Source organism: Littorina saxatilis, linkage group LG10 (genome assembly GCF_037325665.1).
Source record: "Littorina saxatilis isolate snail1 linkage group LG10, US_GU_Lsax_2.0, whole genome shotgun sequence".
Taxonomy (NCBI): domain Eukaryota; kingdom Metazoa; phylum Mollusca; class Gastropoda; order Littorinimorpha; family Littorinidae; genus Littorina; species Littorina saxatilis.
The window spans coordinates 39,180,368-39,203,224 of record NC_090254.1 but is presented as its reverse complement, the minus strand read 5'-3'; the positions used below and the strand labels follow the sequence as shown (position 1 = coordinate 39,203,224).

Sequence of the window (22,857 nt, the reverse complement as noted above, 5' to 3'; positions counted from 1 at the left end):
AGTGTAGAATTTGCCCTCAAATTTCAGGGAATAAGTATATTCCCTAGACATTTTAGGGAATATACATAGTCACTTGTTGAAACAGGGAATATATATATTCACTGATTTTTTTAGGGAATATACATATTCCCTAAATATACATTATCACTGTAACACATATAGTTCAAACAATCATTCAACTGTATTTATTTGACCTTACACAGACTGTAGGAAGAGGCAAACCGTCTTGAACAATATTTTTCCCCAGGAAGCGACTCCAAGAACACAGAAGACTCGAAGGTGAGTGACGTACCTTGTAGTCTTTCTGTGATAGTAGTAGTCCAGTGGAGCTGATGGGGTCTATGTCGACCAAAAGAGTGGGATTCCCTAGTAGTAGTAGTAGTAGTAGTAGTAGTATGTAGGGGCGGCTATATTTGTTAGCCGAAGGCCGCGAGGCGAGGCCTTATTGGTGCCCCTTCTTTGTCAGATACTTTGCATGCCTAAATCCCTATTCTTTCAATGCTTTCAATCAAAGTCGTAAAAAAGGTTAAGAAATTTTGGAGAATTGTCCAAGAAGTTTTTGAAGGCGTCTACTGTGGGTGCGAATTTTATGTTAGTGGGTAGTGCATTCCAATTGTTAGCAACTCTATGAGAAAACGAAAACTTGCGCTTGTTAGTCTTACAGTGTTGAACAAGGATTTTTCCCTGGCTGTTTCTGGTGTTGTCTGTCTGCTTGAATGTGAATATTTTGTGCATGTCAATATCATCCACCCCATTTATAATTCTATATGTTTGTATTAGGTCACCCCTTGTCCTCCTTCCCTTCAGAGAGTGGAGGTCTAAGTATTTGAGTCTGTCCGCGTAAGACTTATCACGGCACTCCTTTAGAATTTTAGTTGCTCGACGCTGCACCCTCTCAATTGTCTGAGACTGTCTCTTAAGGAATGGGCTCCACACCACATTTGCATATTCCACCAGTGGTCTCACAAAGGCTTTGTATAGCTTTAAGAAGGTGTCCTTGTCAAGAAATGAGAACGTTCGTTTGATAATGCCAATCCTCTGATTAGCTTTCGACACAACTCCTCGAATATGCGGGTCGAATGACAAATTGCTGTCGAAAACAACACCGATGTCCTTTTCCTCATCACATTCATTTATTTTTTCAATAGCATCATTGACAGTCATCACGTATTCATATTTGGGGTTCTTTTTACCAGAATGCAGAACATTGCACTTTGAAACATTAAAAAATAATTTCCATTTATTTGTCCAATCCTGAAGTAAGTGTATGTCTTTTTGCATGACTGAACTGTTTGTTGCTTTATTGTACAGCTTTGTATCATCCGCAAATATCTTCACTATACCACTACCACATCTGGCAAATCATTTATAAACACTGTAAATAGAACCGCCCCCAAAACGCTGCCCTGTGGAATTCCGCTGAGAACTGCTGCTTGGCTCGACGTTGCCTGTCCAACTCGTACCCTCTGGGACCGGCCACTCAAGAATGACCGAATCCAGGAAAGGACGCTGGAACAAAACCCATACGAAGCAAGCTTTAGGAGTAATCTCTCATGCGGCACAGTATCGAAAGCCTTCTTAAAATCACAGTAAATAATATCTATGGTTTCACCTTCATCAACAAGTTTTGTGAGGTCTTCCATGACCTCTATGAGTTGAGTGACACAAGAACGTCTTTTTCTAAAACCATGCTGACAGTCAACATATAAATTATTGTCTGTGAGATAAGACTATAGAATCCCGAACAAGAGACTCCAATACCTTGCATGTTACACAGGTTAAGCTTACTGGTCTGTAGTTACCTGGTTCTGACTTAGTACCCTTTTTGAAAATAGCGGTTACCTCCGCTGTTTTCCAATCACCTGGTAGATTTCCAGTTTCCAAAGATTTGTTGAACAGCAAGCATAATGGAATAGATAGTTCATCACACAACTCCTTAAGTACCTTTGATGGGATTAGATCAGGCCCTTGGGCTTTATTTTCATTCAACTCTTTCAGTTTATTTTTAACTGCTAAGGGTGTCACTCTCAACTCAGATAAGGATGCTCCATCTGAGTAGCAGCCTTCCGTCATAGTCGGGATGTCTGACACGTCCTCGCGTGTAAAAAACGCTAGAAAAATACTCATTTAAGGCCATCTGCCTTACCCATATCGTCAACCACAAAGGAACCATCCACCTTTTTCAAAGTGCTTATACCTGTAGAAGTCTTCATTCTCTCCTGGACGTACTTCCAAAACATCTTAGGGTTTATCTTCCCAGCTTCTTTTGCAATCTGTTTTTCGTATTCTTCACGGGATTTTTTCAGGTCTTTTGTACAAGTATTTCTTATCTTTATGTATCTTCGGTAGTTAAGTCCGGACTTTGTACATAAATATGTAGGTGGAGTTCCTGGAGGGGGATTCCCTGTGTACAGGGAATCCCACAGGGTGGAGTTTTCCAATAAAACTTGCAAACCATACTCGAATTTCTAAGAAATATCAAAAAAGATTGAAAAACATCAAATTCTACCGATGTCGCCAAGCATCACGTGACTTTCAGCGATATCAGCGACACGCTACAGGAACTAAATCCTGTGGTATTCCCTGTTTACAGGGAATCCCCCTCCAGGAACTCCACCTACAGGGAATCCCACTCTTTTGGTCGACATAGACCCCATCAGCTCCAGTGGGCGATACCTTCCGCCTGTGCTCCGAGTTCATCCGCTTAAAAACATAATTTGGTAGTTTTGGTCTTAAAGACACGGGTTCAAGGGAAGTCACTCTACCATTTGTTCGTGACGTCACACCTACTATGTCGCAGTCTAGAGAAAGGATTGCCAAGCAGACAGGTGTCCTCGTGCTTGGGTTACACGGACGGCGTAACCTCACTTGGTTGTGCTAGGGTTACAGCCGGTGTACTTCGGTCATGGACTCGATGGAGACCCGGCTTCACAGCGAAGCAATAAAGGCATTATTAACTGTAGGAAGTACATTCGATTCCTTCGATTGTTTGCAAAAAACGATCTCGGATTTTGAAAAGAACGGTTTCGTCCAGCTCTACGTTCGGTCATCGCGAACTCTTCAGGTGCAGCGAAAACGAGCCCCCAGAAAGACTTTCAAGGAGGCATTGCAGTTTGGCGAGTTGGACTATGCCTGCATCAATGGAGGACGAAAGTTCAAATCGAAGTCAACGGGACAGCGACCTAACCAGTCGTAAGTGCTAACAACTAAACAAGTAACATGTTATTGTTCAAACTTCAATGAATGTTATTGTTGTGATTTCAAAGTTCAGGGATCACCGATTCTTGCCATTATATCGATTGCGTTTCATCTGATGAAATTGTCTTGGATCAGTGTAAATGACTTAAATATATCCAAAAACAAAGAGACTGCCATTGCCAACGTTCTAAAATGGTCAAGAGTACAGAATAGTGTCCAGTCTCTGTGACATGAGCATGACAAATATAATTTTGTCATAAAACAATCTTTTTTACTTAAATTGGAGCATATAGTTATCTTGATACTTCCTACCGAAAGAAATTTCAAATGGGCTATTTACTGAGTAGTATTTGAAGAAAATGTATTTGGTTTGCATGTAACGGTAACACCGTGACCCTTTCAATCAACATCAACTTAAAACAAATCCAGTTTAATTCCAGGTCTTTATTTAACTTTAACAGCCTGCTACAAGTGTACTTTCAATGATTAAATCATAACAACAGTGTTCTAGTCTGATACAGTATTGAAAACTGCATGTAACTGTTGCATGTACGTAACTTTACACAAAGCAGAACATTTGACTCACAATGTTAAAAAAGTAACATATTTAAGTAAAATAAACAAACAAAAAGTCTTCAAATATGTTAAGCCTTATCTTTATATTTAATTGTAAGAAGAAAAAGTTCATTTTTCCAATTTCTGAATTATGTTATAATGCACCATGCATTTACAACATCAGGCGTTCCTAATTTCAAGGTAAAATGACTGAGTAAATGTACTGTATTAAAGGCTCCTACATTGTCAAGGTATGAAATACTTCAGTTAAAGTATTAATTAAGGTTAAAGTATCCCAACAATTGTTTTACTCGTTTTAATGTATAAAATAGAAAACCTAGCAATACATGCATGTAACATAACACTGTGACCTATCCTTTTTCTTACCCATTTTTCACCAGAAAAAGAAATCCATCCAGAATTAAATGTTCTACAAGTAAATACATAGATATAAACATATTTCACATCCAAAAATGTGAGTCCAAGTGATAAAGGGAAAGAATAAATAACAAGAAAAGACGTATGCAAGTAACTTTACACCAACTAGTGCTATTTGAAGGTGAAATAATTGTTATACAGCTTCTTAATCACTTAAATCGTACTAGTAATTGAAGAAAACATTCTCTTAATATTGAATGACCTATTGAGTGCTTAAGACAGTGAAATAATTGAATTTAAGTGGATTCAGAGCCAGTTTTAGGCAACAAACAAAATATCCCGAATAAGGGAAAGGCAAACATATCCATTCAACTTTTGTTATTACTTCAGCTACACCTTAGTAATCAAAAGAGAAATACTCAAACAAAACAGCAAATGTTAGACAAAACATTGGGCAACAACCAAAAATGTCCTACCAACCAAACTTTGCTACCAACCAGCCTTTCCTATCTTTCAGATTGTAACTAGACAACAGCACAACATGAACTCAAAAACAAACATGAAGCTGCTAACCACAGATGTGGCACTGACAGATGGAATAGAAGAGCCTCTGCATACATGAAAATCAATGACAGTTTTGAAATATTAACAAAACAGCGTTCCACCCACTCGTATTATTTTTTATTGTTTTTTTTTATTATGGAGGGAATGCATCTAGGCTGGTTGACCTCATGCTAAACAAATACATGACAACAGTACAGCTTCAGAAATCTTAGTGCATGGGAACAAAGGGCCACACATAGAAGTCTGTTTGCTCTCACGCTGTTTCTTCAGGAAATGTACTTCTGCACCATCACCAATGAGGGCTTGAATCTGCAACACAAAATAACAAGAAATTCCGAGGTGATATTCAAAGCGTACCAGTTCCACATAACTAATCTCATGAAAATCATCAATTTGATTGAATTAAACATAAATTACCATGCATGTTAATATATTCGTGTACATTTAAACAAAAACTAGTATCATTGGTACTGAAACAAACAAAAAAAATAAATCCCCAGTGCCTCAATTCTCACAATTTCTTCCTGAATGTATTGAAGTCCTTGTACTCTTACCCCTGGAAATGCAGGTCACAGTATTGTCAGCTGAGTCCACACCACTCTGTTCTGCAAACTTCACTGGATGTTGTCTCAGTTGATAGTGTCCAGGGAAGGAAGAAAATTTAAAAAAAATTAAATGCTGGACCGATGAAACAAACTTTTTTGTGTCCTGAAATAGCATTCCTAATGCTGTTGATCATGTGTGTGTTATGTTACATTGTGATTCAAACACATACTGTTAAAACTCATCCTAATACATAATTATTCACTCTTAGTCTGAAAACACTCACCTTCTTTGTGAATTTTTGTTTTTACCGAGTAAAGTTACATTCAAGCAATAGATTAAGTGGGTTTTTGTTTGTTTGTTGACCTGCATTAAACCATATCTTGGTTGTTAAGCAGCCTTAAAAAAAAAGCATCCACAGAAAAGAAAGAAAAGATAATAAACTATGTTGACGGCAATTTTTACTCATACATGTAACTTAACACCGAATAATCCCTTAGTCTATGATTATGTTTGTGTTATGTGACATTCAAACACATGTTTAAAAAAAATGCTTGTACTAAATGATCCACTCTTTGAACATTATAGTGTGCAATTAGTGTGCACAAAAATGTGAAATTCTTCAAGATACGTTTGAAAGTAACTTTACACAAAACCTATGGTGTCATGTTACATGCAAACACCTTTAATCTATTTTGAAGCATTAAACAGTTTGAAAAGCAAAATTGTTGACTGTTTCCATCCAGTCACCTTTCAAAGTGGGATGGAACCAGTCAATGAAATCCTGAGTTCATCTTAGCAATGCCATTTGAAAATGTCAGTATGACTGCAGGTACATAACATGCATTTATCGTGTTAAGTTACTTGCATGCACGTTTTTACTGCATGTAACATAATGCACAATTATAATTCAAATGTTACCATGAAGCAAACAATTCATTTGTATTAAAAAGCTCCTATTCAATAGATTTTGCTATACCAAACTTGTGTGATGAAAAATACATGAGTGTAACTTAACACCACTCTTTATGGAGTAAAGTTACATACAAACACATATATCACTAAAACATCCCTTGTGCAGGCGAAAACACAAACTGAAGTTAAAGATCGCCATTCAAAACGCATCATCTTGAAAAATCAGACAGGTACTTGCAGATTCAGTTTCCATCAACAAGGTGATAGTTAGCATGTAACTTTACACGGGCATGTTGTCACTGTGATTGCGTTAGGTTACGTACGAACAGAACATTCAAACTTGGGTTTAAGATCGTACCAGGGCCATCCACATTCATCGAGAATGCAAATGTTCAGATTATTGCATATTTGTTTTCCTTTAAAATTTCCCCGATCTAAAATGAATGCAGCACTTGCTTGTACGTAACGTTAACGATATGTACTTTCGTGTTAAGTTACAATCACGCGTCAAGATGGTAAAAAAATGGTAAGTCGGAACAATTTTTGGCTCACGTAAGTGTAGCCTATGCGATCGTAACTTTGTCTGTCTGTGCGTGCGTGCGTGCGTGCGTCTGTGCGTGTGTATGTCTGTGGTAGAAACTCTAACATTTGAAGACGTCACATTACATTGACGTCACATTATGACGTAAGAGGGTTAGACGTCACGCGAAGGAAGTACTGACAGTCTCGGTCATTATTATTTTGAGCGCGCCGAGACTAGTTGGCAGTCGTGTCCTTGTAAGTAGGCTACATGCAGACAGACAGATCTAGATCTAGTGTCTCGCTTTCTTGCACAGTTTCACCTATGCTCTTTCTGTGTGTGTGTGTGTGTGTGTGTGTGTGTGTGTGTGTGTGTGTGTGTGTGTGTGTGTGTGTGTGTGTGTGTGTGTGTGTGTGTGTGTGTGTGTGTGTGACGGAGTGATTGAGTTTGTGTTACTGTTTGTCGATTTCTTACGTGAGCCTTGATGGCTTCGCCTCTTGTTTTTAATCCTTCGAGATCTCACAACACTACGTCCAAAATTGGTCTTCTCGCTAAAAAACATGTAAAAATCATTCTCCTAAAGCAAACATATTCACGCATGTAACATTAAAAACAGTAACACCAAAAGTAAGCATGGTCACTCACAAACATGTGCTCATAACAAATCAACAAACATTTTCCACAATTCCAAATGCGACTAAGATAACCCCTGCTAACACTGTTTTCACGTTCATGCCGTTGTTCATAAAAATGATAATGTATTTTGGTCACTTTACTTGCATTTCATGTCTTTCACTGACAAAACTGCATAAACGTAACCATAAACAGCAAAACTTACCTCATGCTTTTTCGCCACAATGATCCATCAATGCTTCGACCAAAACAGCATGTGGCCAGCTCTTTTGTAAACAATATTCAAAATGGCCGCCGCTTACGCAAAATCTCGTTCACGTCCTAGTGAGGGATCGTTTTTTGTTGCATGCGCGTAACATAACATTTACGCGGTTTTCAATTATTTTTTCCTTGGACTGCTATATAGAGTGGAATCAAGAAACCGCTTAAAGTCCTATGCCGAAATGAAGGCAGCGACAGAAGCTTTAAAATCATGCTGTTTCCCACCTACGCGAGACTTCCAACTCGTTGTTAAAATGAAGACGAACTCGGTACGAAAAACTAACGCGACGGTTACGCGCAAGCAGCCGTCCTTTGAACGCAATTATACACATCGCCGGTCATTCGTTCGTCCTGACAGTAAACCTGCATTGAACTGTTTTGTCTTTCATAACATGATATGATTGATTCAGTTTCAAATTGTCTCTGGTAAAGCGAACATGCAGCTTCAAAGTGTAGTGTGTGAATTGTGTCACGTTTCGCGTTTCGCCGACAACCGACTTTTTCGAACTAATCCACAGATATATAACTCAACAGACACAGATTTGAACACAAGAAGACATGCATATTGAAATCAACTTATTGTGAACAGATTAGAACAGGTTTGATTGAGGTGCATGTAGAATGGTTGCCTTTACAAGGCTAGTTTTGTGACCAACTCGTGATACAGGCACTCGACGCTCTGTTGTACTCTTGACCATATTCAGAATCAAAAAAACAAGAAAGGTAGGTTGTTGGAACGTTTGTTATTGACAAAACAATACATTCACAGATATTTCGACCCAACGGTCTTTTGAGTGAACAGACAAACAAATATTTACACAAAACTTATCTTGATAGTTCACGTCCACTCGTCAGGAAGCCGAGCGAATGAATGATTGTATGATGAAATGAATGACGTAGAAAGGGAATGAGGTCAGCGTCGAAAGAATGTTCTAGGCCAAAAAAAAAATAGGTCTGTTTACGGTAACATAGGCCCAAAAAATAGGGTCGGTAGGTCGGGATTATTTTTTTTTTTTTTTCCAAAAAACCATATTTTTACGTTATTTTGCCAAAAAACCAAGATTTTTTTTTTTTTTTTTTTTTTTTCCCCCCAAATGCCAAAAAAAAGTCTAGGGTCGCGCGAAAAAACTAGGGTCGGTCGGGTTACCGTAAACAGACCTTTTTTTTTTTTTTGGCCTTATAGGTAAATAGAACATGGCAGAGAGAGAAGGAGACTTAAATATCGCATTAAAAATAAAAGGCTGAAATTTGTTTCCTTGTATGACGTGACAGACATTTCTCCTGCCATTTTTGACCAGCTTTGCTGTTCACTTCCGTTCTCCAAATGGCTGCGCTACTTTCTAACAGCCTTTTAAATTTCTGTTCATCTTCCATGAACTATTTCTCCCGCGATTTACAGAAAGTTTTGCTGAGCATATGGCCTCGCTGATCGTTTTCTTTGTTTAGGAAACGATATCCAGTATTGTTCAATTTGTTGAACTTTAGCGTTGCCAATTCAGAGCTCACAGTCACAGTCACACTCCTGAATTGTGCACACAAACCTAATAGTAATAGTAATACAAATAGCTAGGGCGGTAAGCAATTTCATGTTGCAAACGTTTAGGAAAAGAATGCCGTTTGGAGCAGAAGTAGTGTCCATAGTGCAGACCAAAATATAAGCGTCGGAAACAATTCAAGGGAGTCCTGTGATAGCTGTGGTGACCCTCCAAGTCAAAGTACAGAGTTGATGGAGGGTACATTGGAAAGGGTACAACATTGTTTCCCACGTGAGAATATTTTGCGATTGTGTTTTACCGAGGGTTTGCTTTTGCAAAGTGAGTAGCTGCAGCTAGGTTATGACTGATCTGATCACAAAAAAAGCAATGCACACCGTAACCCGGCCAATTGCTGGCACTCACTTAGCAAAAGTACTACCTCAGTGAAAGTGAAACGTCCTCACACATGAATGTGACAGATTCACAATCACTTGCAGCTGTTGTAATAAACAAGAGGTGATAACGTCCCTTTGTGTTTTTAATGATGACGTAATGATACAATTTGATGCGACAGTGGTGAGATAATGACTTTCACCATGCCTTCAATCCCATGCCCTTCTGCAAGTTTTGAATTCACCACTTGCAAGAACCCATGACCCATCATAATCAGACCCAATGTGAAGGCGATACGGTTTGTGGGGTGAACCACAACTTCAATCAATCAATCAATATGAGGCTTATATCGCGCGTATTCCGTGGGTACAGTTCTAAGCGCAGGGATTTATTTTTTTATTTTTTATTTTATGCAATTTATATCGCGCACATATATTCAAGGCGCAGTGATTTATTTATGCCGTGTGAGATGGAATTTTTTTTACACAATACATCACGCATTCACATCGGCCAGCAGATCGCAGCCATTTCGGCGCATATATCCTACTTTTCACGGCCTATTATTCCAAGTCACACGGGTATTTTGGTGGACAATTTTGCCAGGAAAGACCCTTTTGTCAATCGTGGGATCTTTAAGAAGCGCGTGGAAACTTTACTACAACAGACAGCGCCCTTGTAGTTGTACAATGTAACCCAGCTTCGGCCAATTGTTTTGCGAAATTAAATCCTCAGTGAGAAGCCCTTGCATAACATTCTCACAATCATGCTAGATCACGTGGATACCATATTTCTCCCTTTCTGATTATTCTTTCCGCAAAGAAGGCGGTAGATTCCTAATCACTTTCAGCTCATTAGAACACAAGGAGTGATTACCACCGTTTGTCTAGAAAATACAACCCATCACGTGTTGATACATTTGACGCGACTGTGAAGTCCCTTTTTGTCTAAAAGAACCAGATGTTTGAGTCAAGCTCAAGGTGTGCCGTTATAGGTCGGTCTCAGTAAGCTCTTTTCAAACAGCCTTTTAAATTTCTGGTTGTCTTCATAAACCATTTCTCTTCCCGCAATTTACTGCTACAGGACCTTCATCGACTGTGGCTTCTATTACGTCCAACAGACAAGAATAAAGAGCATAGTGCATTTTCATGTTGGCATCTTCGCATGTACCCCACTCCTGACCAAAACTACACCCCTCCTGATGGGTACACGTGCACTCAAGTTGTCGGTGACTGTCATCACACCTTTGCGGCTGTGACCTTTGTACCAAGAGCCGGACTGCTCTGTTATCGATTTTGTTGTGGTGAAAATTTGACGATGGTCTGTCCGTACATGGCAGGTATGACCTGTTGGGACCGAAAATTAGTGTCCGCGTCCACGTTTTGCAGGTGGCCGATTAAGGGGGGGCAAATATAGAAGGAAAACACTCTGTGCCGAGCAAATGTGTCCGTACATGTCAGGTGGCCGCTCACGCCGGGGGCCGTACATTGCAGGGACTGCTGTAGCTTTGCAATCAATATATTTCATTTTATTTGTCTGCGCACTCTTTATCAACCCATTCTAACCCATTCTCCCTTCCTGTGTGTATGTTTTCATTCAGCATTTGCGTCTATAACGCATGTAAAGTTCATGTAGCCAAAATATTTCTTTACAGATTGTTCCGTATGCATGGTAACTTAATATGATTTGTATGCCTACTGGAGCAAGGTCGTCAAAATTACAATAATGGGAGTTTACAATATTAAAACAGGTTTTTTAATTTCTGAATTGCGAGTGCGGGATTTAATTCATTTTTTATTTTTCCGCAGGACTTTTCAGATGGCATGCCCTTTCCACGTGAAAGTGAGGACTACTGCTGATGGGCAGATGCTGGTGATCAAGTCTGTGCATCTAGATCACAACCATGAAGTCAGCCCGGTAAGCTTGTGAAGATGTTGAATTCTGCACTCAGATAGGTATCTTCCTCTTGTACATGTATAAAAAGATGTTTTTTAAATTATTTACTGTTCTACGAGTATTTCTTCATCTTCTTCTGCGTTCATGGGAGCGTGACACTCGAGGTCACTCCCATGTACACTCGTGTTTTTTGCATGAGTGGATTTTTACGTGTATGACCGTTTGTTTTATGAGTATGAGTGATAAGGTCTCCGAACTGATGATTGACATTAGAGTAGCTAGGCTCTTGTTGCGTCTGGTTCGATATCTTTCTAATTTGTCTCCCTTGGCTTGACCTGTTGAAAGGAAGCATTCATTAATATCAGCCCTGAAAGTAAAAAAAATGGTGCACTAGCCTTTGGCTGGTGCTTCTCAAAATTTACTCGCCAGAGATCAAATTTTACTTGCCAAACCAACCATTTGTTTCACTAAATTTCAGTAACCGTACTCGCTATAGGCAAGTAGTTGAATAGTTCTACTCGCCAGTTAAATGTTTCTACTCGCTGCGGCAAGTAAAATACTCGCCACTTTTAGGGCTGGTTATTTTATTGTTGCGTTTGTGTTGCAGGCAAACTACAGCCACTTGCCTCGCCAGCGACAGATGAATGATGCTGAAAAGGAGCGGGCCCTCCGTTGTCTCCGGCTGAAAGGTGACAAGAAGATTGTCCAGCAGCAAATTCGGGAAGAGACAGGAAAGGTCGTCACCTTAAAAGACCTCCACAACCTCATTGGGCCCAGCAGGTCGGGAGTGGGATTGAACCTGCAGGATGTTGTCTCTGAACTGGAAAAGACACAAGGAGGTATGTGATGATTGTTAGTTTTCTGATCTTATTTATTCTCCTGCACCCTTGTTTGTTCTTATCCTCCACCCGATTGCCGGCGGGAGGGGGGGGGGGGTAAAAGTTACGATGGGCAAGTTGAACCCGTTACGACTAAGGGGAAAGCAAGTAAATGAGAAGATTCTTGGGAATGAGGCGTGTAACGGCTGGTCGGTCGTAAAAAAAAATAGTTAACGTTGAGGTAAGCTTTGAGTTTGAGACTTTCAACACTTTTGAAGGGTTTGACCCTGCCATTAACCCAGTTTGTAGGTACTGCCTAGCGAGAGATCATAAGTCTTTACCTCGTAATGATCTTAGGGTTATAAAATAAGTGGTTGATTTTTGGAGCGATAGGCCCAGCAGCAAAGCGCTTTTTCCAGACCAGCTCAGTTTAGCTGTAGTAGTCTTGGTGATGACAGATTTTTGGTTTCAATGAGGATCTTTTAGTTTTGTGTTGACAGAGATAGATAGTTTCGGCTATCCATACCCGAAGAGGCAGGTCATGCTAGTCTTCGCAAAGCATGTGACCATAGTTCTTACTGAACCTATTTTCTCATTCTGAACACATTTTAAAAGTAAACATGACATATCTATATAATTTTGAATGCAGGGGAAAATGAGAAATACAATGAAATCAGTTTTTAATATTCTGCTGAAAATTCTATTTATATGACAACTTTAATGGGCATACTAATTTTTAATTAAGCTTCCCAGCTGAAATGCAATCCCATGGTCCGGACTTAGCCGAAGGTTGCTTGACCAAAATGTCAACCAATTTTGTTGAAAAATGAGGATGTTACAGTGCCACCCCAACTTTCACAAATAGCCAGATATGACACCATCAAAGACATCTGTCTGCAAAATTAAAAAAAACCTCTTCTTGGGATATCATACCCAGGAACTCTCATGTGAAGTTTCATGAAGATCGGTCCAGTAGTGTTCTCGGAATTGCTTTATACACATTTATTATTGACAAAACAAAACGTTAGATTTACTAGTATGTCGACCCAAATGTCTTGGAAGTAGACAGACGAACACTTGTGAAATAGATAATGAACTTATCTCAAGATCGTGTGGCTACTCACTTGAAAATTGCCGGCTAAGTAATGTAACATTTTGTTTTGTCAATCATTTATTTTTTTGATTCTGAATTTTGGAATGTTGGCAGTCTTTCTGTTTTGGGATTTTTGTGAGTTTGACAGATTGAGTACCGTATTTGACGGATTACAAGACGCACCGTTTTATAAGCCGCACCCCCGACTTTTAACAAAAAAATTGGGACGAGCCACGTATAGGCCGCGTCACTATATTAGCCGCCGTCGAAAAAAATATAATCAGATCGTGTCAATCAATCAAAACAACCAGGCAAACGAAAGTACGGTATTTGGCGAAATCGGCTCCGAGAATAAACAAGTGAAACAAAGAAGAAAAGTGAAAAAGTTTGAAGAAAAATATCACACACACAATTTGTAACCAACACACACATGTAGTCCCGCCCGGTTTAAGCTTTTTTGGGATGATTTACGACTTTTGCGCACATTTCGAGCAGACGAAAACACAACATGGCGGCTCTCGCTCCTCCAACTATCGCGAGACACAAAAAAACAAAATCTCGCGCGCGAGATCCTGATACATCCGGTGTTTCTCTGTACGCTATCTTGTCACGACGACTTGTTGACAAACGAAGATTCGCGAAAGAAAGAGAAAAGCGCCGAGTCTTGAGTAGAGAGCTAATAAAGTACCGGTAATCGCTAATCGAGCGAAATGAAAATCCGCGGCGACTTCCATTAGGTGAATGCTATTCAAGTTTAGGTAACGTTTTAGCCGCATCTTTTTATAAGCCGCAGTGCGATTTTTAAAAAAAAAAGTCGCGGCTTGTAGTCCGTCAAATACGGTAAATGTATTAGTTTCGCTTCACATGACTTGTGCTTAATAAACACACGGTTAATAAGGACAGCCGCTTTTAAAATACACTTAGTCCGGTGCAGATTTATCACTATAGTATATGGCCCATGTAATAATCCTTCGGTTAATAAATAAAAAAAAATCCGGTTAATAAAAACAGTTTGTTGGCGAAATTGGGTATTTTTTCCGTGCTGGGACGCTTACTTAACACAAATTTGACAATGTATTGTCAAACACGGAGCGATATCTACTCACCCGACAGACGATGCAAGCATGTGCTGAAGCTTAGTGAGCTAAGTTCAGCGAAAATTGTGATTTAGGGGGGAAACGAGATCACGAGAATTAGATCACGTTTGCATTCTCGCATTGCATTCTCTCCTACACACGTATAAAGCTCGCAGTTTTGAACATGGCGTCCAAGGGCACAAAGAGAAAAAGAACAGAAATGACGGTGCAAGACAAGGTTCAACTTCTTGATCGCTTCCATAGTCTGATAGCAAAGAGTGTTCGGGAAGCTGCAACTTTTTTGGACGTCTTGCATTCGTTTCTGTACCAATCGATAAAAAATGAAAATGAAATTCGGGCTTCGGTTGCAGAAGGGTCAACGCCAAAGCAACGAATAAGCTTTAATTGTGTTGATGCCGACATCCGCGCATTTCTGCGCAAAGAGCCACTGAAACAGCTGACAATGGACAAGTTTTTTAACTGAATCGTACAGGTACATTTACTTCATGATCGCTTCCTTCACAGGCATTTCTGCGCAAAGAGCCACTGAAACAGCTGACAATGGACAAGTTTTTTTAACTGAATCGTACAGGTACATTTACTTCATGATCGCTTCCTTCACAGGAGAGGAAATTCTTATTTTTTTCTGTTTAATTTTTTTTTTTTAAATTCGGTTAATAAAAACTTTGGTTAATAAATACAAATTTGCCCAGTCCCGATGTGTTTTTATTAAGCGGAGTCTACTGTATTGAGGATTTTTTATTTTCATTTTGCAGGGGCCACCATTCGAGTCGTAGAGCAGAACGGCTTCACGGATGCAGTTTTTTACCAGCGCCATGTCTGGAGGGAGATGTACCAGCTGTTTCCGGAGATGGTCTTGATAGATGCCACATGCAACATCAACAACCTTGGGATGCCTCTCTACGTCATGCTGGCGGTTGATGGCAATGGGGAGAGCCAAGTTGTCGCGGTGTGGTTCATGGGGCGGGAGGACAAGGAGACGATGCGAGCGATGGTTTCCATTTTCAAGGAGCTCAATGACACAGGCAGAACAAAGTGTTTCATGGCTGACAAGGACTGGGCTGAAAGAGATGTGCTAAGAGAGGAATTCCCTGACGCAGCTCTCATCTGCCTCTTTCACACCTTGAGGACCTTGAGGAGGGAGGTTACGGAGAAGAGCATGGGCTGCTCCAGCGGGGAGAAAAACAACTTTTTGGAGATCTTGCAGAAGCTGATGTATTCCCACTCGGAAGAGCAGTATACGGTGCATTACCAAGAGTTGCAGGCCACTGGGAATACAAAGCTGCTGCACTATTTTGATTCAAACTGGCATCCGATCAGGAAGGAGTGGGTAGAGGGAATGAAAGTGGAGGCTGGACACATGCTCAACCGGACAAACAACCGGCTGGAGTCCATCAACCAGAAAATCAAGTCTGTGGTTGACCGCGGTGGTAACCTGGCAGTGTCTGTCAGGGAATTGCTGCTATGCTTTGATTCCCTGGACCAGGAGCGTCACCACAGGGCAACAGTGGTTGTCCAGAAGGTCCCTGTTGGGGTATACGCTCCTGAAACACCCGTGACGGAGTACCAGAGGCTGCTGACCCCCCATGCATTCGGATTGCTTCAGGAGCAGTACCAGTTGTGCACAGACGTTGTGGTGTCTGCAGATGCAGCGAGCTCTGCCTCTATGATTCTACACACATCTGAAGGCACGCTGAAGGTCTCCACAGAATCATGCACATGTAGTTTTTTCAAGGCAGTGTCGCTTCCTTGCCGCCATGTCTTTGCTGTGAGATTGTTCAAAGGCTTGGCCCTGTTTGACAAGGAGCTCTGTGCCAGGCGCTGGACAACATCATACTACAGAGGACGGCTGGTGGCAAATGAAACAAGTGCCACTATGACAATGAGTGTTGCGGTTTTGGACAGCCCAAAGGAGAAGGCCACACCGTCGCAAACCCAGCGGTACAGCCAAGCCTTTGAGGTTGCCAGGCGACTCGCCTTTTTGGCGTCTGATCTGCCATTGCGGGAATTTTATCAGGCTATTGTCTTGCTTGAACAAATGGCATCTGCTTGGCAAGGAGGAAAAAAGGTGATGATTGAGGTCGTGGATCCTCCAGCACAGAGTTGTGAAGACGTCGACAAAGGAGTCCAAGCTGTTCCACCTCCTGCTTTCAGCGACACACCGCCTCCTGTCTCCTGCAGTCTGCCCCCCTCGTCATCAAGGTACCACTCTCCCCACTGTCTCATCTTCAGGTTCTTCTTCTTTGTTCATGAGCTGACACCTACCCTCTTACTAGTCTTAGTCTTACACATGAAGATCATAACAAAATGATTTAAACATACATGTAACATTAAAAACAATTTTTATCAAGAATCGGACAAAATAAAAACAAATACCAAAAAATCTAGTAACAAAAATGTAAAGATACAGTGTACACTGTGGAAAAAACCCATTTAACTTAGATAACAACTAAAAGCAACTCTTCCAGGTGCCTAGCAATTATGTTCTCTGCCATTTTTGAGTCACTTGAGAAAAAGTGACTCTATGTAATCGGTCAGTGTTAGTCTGTCCGGCCGGCCGTCCGGCCGGCCGTCCGTAGACACCACCTTAACGTTGGACTTTTCTCGGAAACTATCAAAGCGATCGGGCTCATATTTTGTTTAGTCGTGACCTCCAATGACCTCTACACTTTAACGATGGTTTCGTTGACCTTTGACCTTTTTCAAGGTCACAGGTCAGCGTCAAAGGAAAAATTAGACATTTTATATCTTTGACAAAGTTCATCGGATGTGATTGAAACTTTGTAGGATTATTCTTTACATCAAAGTATTTACATCTGTAGCCTTTTACGAACGTTATCAGAAAAACAAGGGAGATAACTAGCCTTTTCTGTTCGGCAACACACAACTTAACGTTGGGCTTTTCTCGGAAACTATAAAAGTGACCGGGCTCAAATTTTATGTGAACGTGACTCATTGTGTTGTGAATAGCAATTTCTTCCTGTCCATCTGATGCCTCATATAATATTCAGAACTGCGAAAGTGACTCGATCGAGCGTTTGCTCTTCTTGTTACATATATATATTACTTTGTTTGAAATCTTTGTTGAGGCTTGTACTACATTTACGCTTCTTTGCCACACCTTGTTCACTGTACAGAAACTTACCTGAATAAAAATATAATAAAGAAAAAAAATCTATTAAAAACTAGACTCACCAACACAAGGAGGCACAAATCTGGTATCAAATTTTCATGGATGTTTCTTCAGGAAAAAAATGCGGTTAACTGATTTTGTGTCTATCCAAATATGGTTGAAAGTGCTCCACAAACAAAAAGACAATTCATATTTATGCATTTTGGTGTACATGTTCAATGTTTTCTACACCAAAAAGGGCATTAATTTTGTTTTGGTAATTTACCTCTGACTGTGTTTTTATAACTCCATACAGTGACATTGCTCTACATTCACTTTTTAAAATAATGTCTTGCTGTCACAGGAAGGAGGAAGAGGGCCCAGCGGTGACAACAGAGGTCAAGATGGAGGTTGATCCGGCGGAAGACGCAGAGGATTCATTCTACATGACTGACCAGTATCTACATGGTTAGTAGTTTTCCTTGCGTCTATTAGTCAGTAAAAATGTAGAAGGTACTTTAAATGCTCATTTATTTTGACACTTGTTACTTTAAATGTTGTTAACAACCTTGATCTCCTTAAAAAAGTTTAAGAAATCCTTCACACATTTTTTTAACATTTTCAAGATTTTACATATGTAATTGCTTATTTTTGTGTGCGTGGTTAACTGTAATGGAGAGTCGCTAATGTTACAAACAGCAACCCCCCCCCCCCCCCCCAAAAAAAAAAAAAAAAAAAAATCTAGCTTCTGGGTCTCTTTCTTATCTTGAGGCTGGCTTGAATGCCATATGTACTTTTTAGGGAACAAAAACACCTCCAATATCTTTAGGGTTGGCAATAGTGTAAGTTTGAAAAAGCAAGAATTTTAAGAAGTTACCATTTTACAGTATTGAGGGCCTTTTCTCGAAACAATTTCCTTTGAATCAGTTAGAAGTGATATGAGGGTGGTAACTGAAGGATTTAATGTTTGTTGACAATTATATTTTAATTTTCAGTAACATTTGAACAAGATGTGAGAGAGAAGACAGACACTATCCCTGTGGTACAGACATGTGAAGGACGAGATGCAGTCAGTGCTGATCATGATTACGTCTTGAAGGACAAGGAAAAGGATGTGCCGTCTGTTGACAATCACTTGAACACTGATTTAGATTCAGAAGGAAAGAGGACGGAAACAAGCATGGCAGCAGGTGAAATTGTAAGCTGTAATAACGGCAGTTTCACTATCAAGGAGAAACAGTCAACATGCAGTCAACCTGATTCAGCTTCCAGTTCCAAAAATGAGACCTCTATTAGAACAGGTCAAAGGCCACACGTGTGTCCGAAGTGTCATGCTGCATTCTTCCGTTTTGTACACTTGAAACAACACATGTTAACACATACTGGGGAACGGCCACCACATCAGTGCAAACAGTGTGATGCTGCATACTACCGCATTGCGTCCTTTAAGAGACACATTTTGACACACAAGGGAGAGCGACCACATAAGTGTCAAAAGTGTGATGCTGCATTCATCCACTCTGGTCTCTTGAAACAACATATGTTGAAAGTGAAACACACCGGAGAAAGACCCCATCAATGTAAACAGTGAAATGCTACATTCATCCATGCTCGTGCCTTGAAGAGACACATATTGACACACACAGGAGAGCGACCACATAAGTGTCAGTAATGAGATGCTACGTTCGTCCGCTCAGGTACTTTGAAACAGCACATGTTGACACACACCAGAGAAAGATCGCATCAGTGTAAACAGTGTTAATGCTACATTCATCCATGCCAGTGCCTTGAAGAGACACATATCGACACATACAGGAGAGGGACCATATAAGTGTCAGCAATGTGATGCTACGTTCGTCCGTATTTTGAGGCAGCACATGTTGAAACACACATAAGAAAGACCACATCAGTGTCAACAGTGTGGAGCAACTTTGAACGGTCCTGCCTGCTTGAAGCAACACATGATCAAACACACAAGACGGCATCATCAATGTCAGAACCGCCCTGATATGGCCCTTCGTGGTCGGCTGGGCGTTAAACAAACAAACAAACCAATCAATGTCAGAAGTGTGACGCTGTGTTCACCTTTCCCAGCCAACTTAACAGACACCTGGTGATACATACACAGGAAAACTCCAACAGTCCAAATCTACACTCTTGTACTCAGTGTTATGCTACTTTCACTTGCTTGGAATATTTGAGGAAACATAATTATGTGACCCATTCTCACAAAATGGTACATAAGTCGAATTTTAACATCCTGTGATATTTACCTGCTAATCAAGTACAGTAAACCCTCCCACTAACGACCTTGAAAATGTCCAGAAAAATCGGTCGTAAAAAGGAGGGGTCTTTATTGGGAGTTTGGGAGGTATAATTTTGTTTACAGGGGTGGCAACTGTTGGGCAGTTCAGTCTTGAAAGTTGTGTCCCTTATCCTATTTTTGTTCCCATTTGATGTGCATATGGATAAGCACGAGGTACGTGCATACACCAGCGCACAGACTGGCAGACTTAACACACACACACGCGCGCGTGCGCGGTCTCATAGATAAAACTCGGTGATTGACCCCGGGTAAGAAGGTCAGTGTCTGTAACCTGGGACAGGAGGAGTTTCCTCTCAGACATCAAAGGAGACCGTCCCATAGGTAAAACTTGCTCATTGGCAAGTATGGGTCATTGGCCCGAGGTTTCAATCAATCAATCAATATGAGGCTTATATCGCGCGTATTCCGTGGGAACAGTTCTAAGCGCAGGGATTTTATTTGTATTTTTATTTTTTTATGCAATTTATATCGCGCACATATTCAAGGCGCAGGGATTTATTTATGCCGTGTGAGATGGAACTTTTTTACACAATACATCACGCATTCACATCAGCCAGCAGATCGCAGCCATTTCGGCGCATATCCTACTTTTCACGGCCTATTATTCCAAGTCACACGGGTATTTTGGTGGACATTTTTATCTATGCCTATACAATTTTGCCAGGAAAGACCCTTTTGTCAATCGTGGGATCTTTAACGTGCACACCCCAATGTAGTGTACACGAAGGGACCTCGGTTTTTCGTCTCATCCGAAAGACTAGCACTTGAACCCACCACCTAGGTTAGGAAAGGGGGGAGAAAATTGCTAACACCCTGACCCAGGGTCGAACTCGCAACCTCTCGCTTCCGAGCGCAAGTGCGTTACCACTCGGCCACCCAGTCCACGTTGAGGTCTCAGTTGGTGAGCACACACTCACAGAATACGTACACAGCAATTCAGTCATTATTGAGTTGTGGTTCTAACTGCCCCTACCCAACCCCTCCCATTCCCTTTTCCTCTCCCCCCCCCCCCCCCCCTCCACCTACTTCGAGGGCAGTCATTCCCTTGTGACAGCAATAGGTGAGAAGATGACAGCCGTGACTTGCACGCACTACTAACTACAGACCCTGACTCTTGATGCGTGACTAATGGCGTGCGTGTGCTGCGTAATTACGAACTTTGACACTCACTGGTTAAAAGGTCAAAGTCGTTATTGACCCTAAATTGGTAGGTCGGTCGTCGGAAAAAGGAGGGCGTCGTTCTTGGGAGGTTAGTTACAGTGTGAAAAGCATCCGTGCCGAGAAATTCGGTCGGCAAAAGGAGGGGGTCGTTCTTGGGAGTGGTCGTTACGGGAGTTTCCACTGTAGTATTATTATGTTAGTACATACAGGAGAACGATGATATCAGTGTGGAAAATGTGATGCGGCATTCATTCGCTCCAGTAACTTAGGCAACACATGTCAAGGCATACAGGAGAGCGACCTTAACGTTGTGAAGTATGTGATGCTGCATTCACTCGCCCAGCTTACTTGAAGGAACACATGTCAAGGCATACAGGAGAGCGACCTTAACGTTGTGAAGTATGTGATGCTGCATTCACTCGCCCAGCTTACTTGAAGGAACACATGGCCTATTGTCAAACATTCAACAGGAACATCAGACTCATGAATGAACTCCAATATTGTGGTACAGAGTCAGTTAATATGGCAACGAAGGCTGCGGGCAGCCCGGTTTGACATTTTACACTCTCCTTGTAACTGAATGAATACATTTTACAAAGTAAAAACCAACTTAATATTGAATGAAAGGATGGCTTTGGTAATACTGTCTGTGCTGTTGCTTGTGTTGTCCTAAAATACTGTTAACCTTCACCGGATCACGCTTTGGACTACCGGCACGGTTGGCCTAGTGGTAAGACGTCCGCCCCGTGATCGGGAGGTCGTGTGTTCGAACCCCGACCGGGTCATACTTAAAATTGGCAATCTAGTGGCTGCTCCGCCTGGCGTCTGGCATTATGGGGTTAGTGCTAGGACTGGTTGGTCCGGTGTCAGAATAATGTGACTGGGTGAGACATGAAGCCTGTGCTGCGACTTCTGTCTTGTGTGTGGCGCACGTTATATGTCAAAGCAGCACCGCCCTGATATGGCCCTTCGTGGTCGGCTGGGCGTTAAGCAAACAAACAAACAAACAAACTTGTTTTTCAAATGAAATCTACCTTGTGAAATAACTCATGAAGCGTCTTCAATTTGGACGCCTCAACTGTGGGGCGTTTTGATTTAAATACATGTAAGTACAGTATGTAGGATAAACAGAGTAGTACTTGCTGTGTCGTACTAGATTTAAACTCGTTGCTTTTTCAAATATTGAAAAGCTTGCTTTTGCTCGCAGCAGAATGTTTTAAAAAGCAACGCACGTAAATCTGGTACGAAACAGCAAGCCATGCATGTAGTATTCTCTATTTGAAAAATAACTTTTTCAGGGGTCTGGAAGAGTAAGAGGCCCTTTTACTCCGAACAGGATAAAGCCGATAAAATTAGTGGTGCAATATTAATGAAAGTTACTGACCTACCCTGTTACTCTACTTATTTTAGCCTTGAAATTAGAAATGCAAACACAGACGTGCTTTTTTGATTGGCGTTGTGGCCTAGTGGATAAGACATCAGCCTCCTAATCAGAAGGTAATGAGTTCAAATCCTGGCCTCGGCTGCCTGGTGGGATAAGGGTGGAGATTTTTCTGATCTCCCAGGTCAACTAATGTGCAGACCTGCTAGTGCCTTATCCCCTTTCGTGTGTACACGCAAGCACAAGACCAAGTACGCACGGAAAAGATCTTGTAATCCATGTCAGAGTTGGGTGGGTTATAGAAACATGAAAATACCCAGCATGCTTCCCCTGAAAGTGGCGTATGGCTGCCTAAATGGCGGGGTTAAAAAGGTCATACACGTAAAAGCCTTTGGAGTTTCAGCCCATAAACGAAACAAAGAAACATGCTTTTTTTGAAAGCACGCCTCTTGGTCCCCATTGCTGGGCTCTCTTGCGCATTCCATTTAAATGTACACCCACTCATTTTGTTATTTTAAACAACAACAAACACAAAAACTGC

The 22,857-nt window shown here is 41.1% G+C and overlaps 1 protein-coding gene and 1 long non-coding RNA gene across 2 annotated transcripts; one reads left to right on the top strand and one right to left on the bottom strand.

The window, feature by feature from the left end:
- The first annotated feature begins 2,784 nt into the window (after nucleotides 1-2,784).
- Nucleotides 2,785-20,844, top strand: LOC138978799 (uncharacterized). Its single transcript, XM_070351585.1, has 6 exons — nucleotides 2,785-3,192; nucleotides 11,241-11,349; nucleotides 11,936-12,167; nucleotides 15,092-16,538; nucleotides 17,813-17,916; nucleotides 18,444-20,844. Exons 1-6 carry the CDS (start codon nucleotides 2,906-2,908, stop codon nucleotides 19,037-19,039), a joined length of 2,775 nt encoding a protein of 924 aa, XP_070207686.1. The 5' UTR covers nucleotides 2,785-2,905; the 3' UTR covers nucleotides 19,040-20,844.
- On the bottom strand, nucleotides 3,628-6,692 carry LOC138978805 (uncharacterized). The gene is made up of 2 exons (XR_011459809.1): nucleotides 5,250-6,692; nucleotides 3,628-5,004 (listed from the first exon to the last, which is right to left on the bottom strand). It is a non-coding gene; the product is annotated as an uncharacterized lncRNA (long non-coding RNA).
- Nucleotides 20,845-22,857: the final 2,013 nt, after the last annotated feature.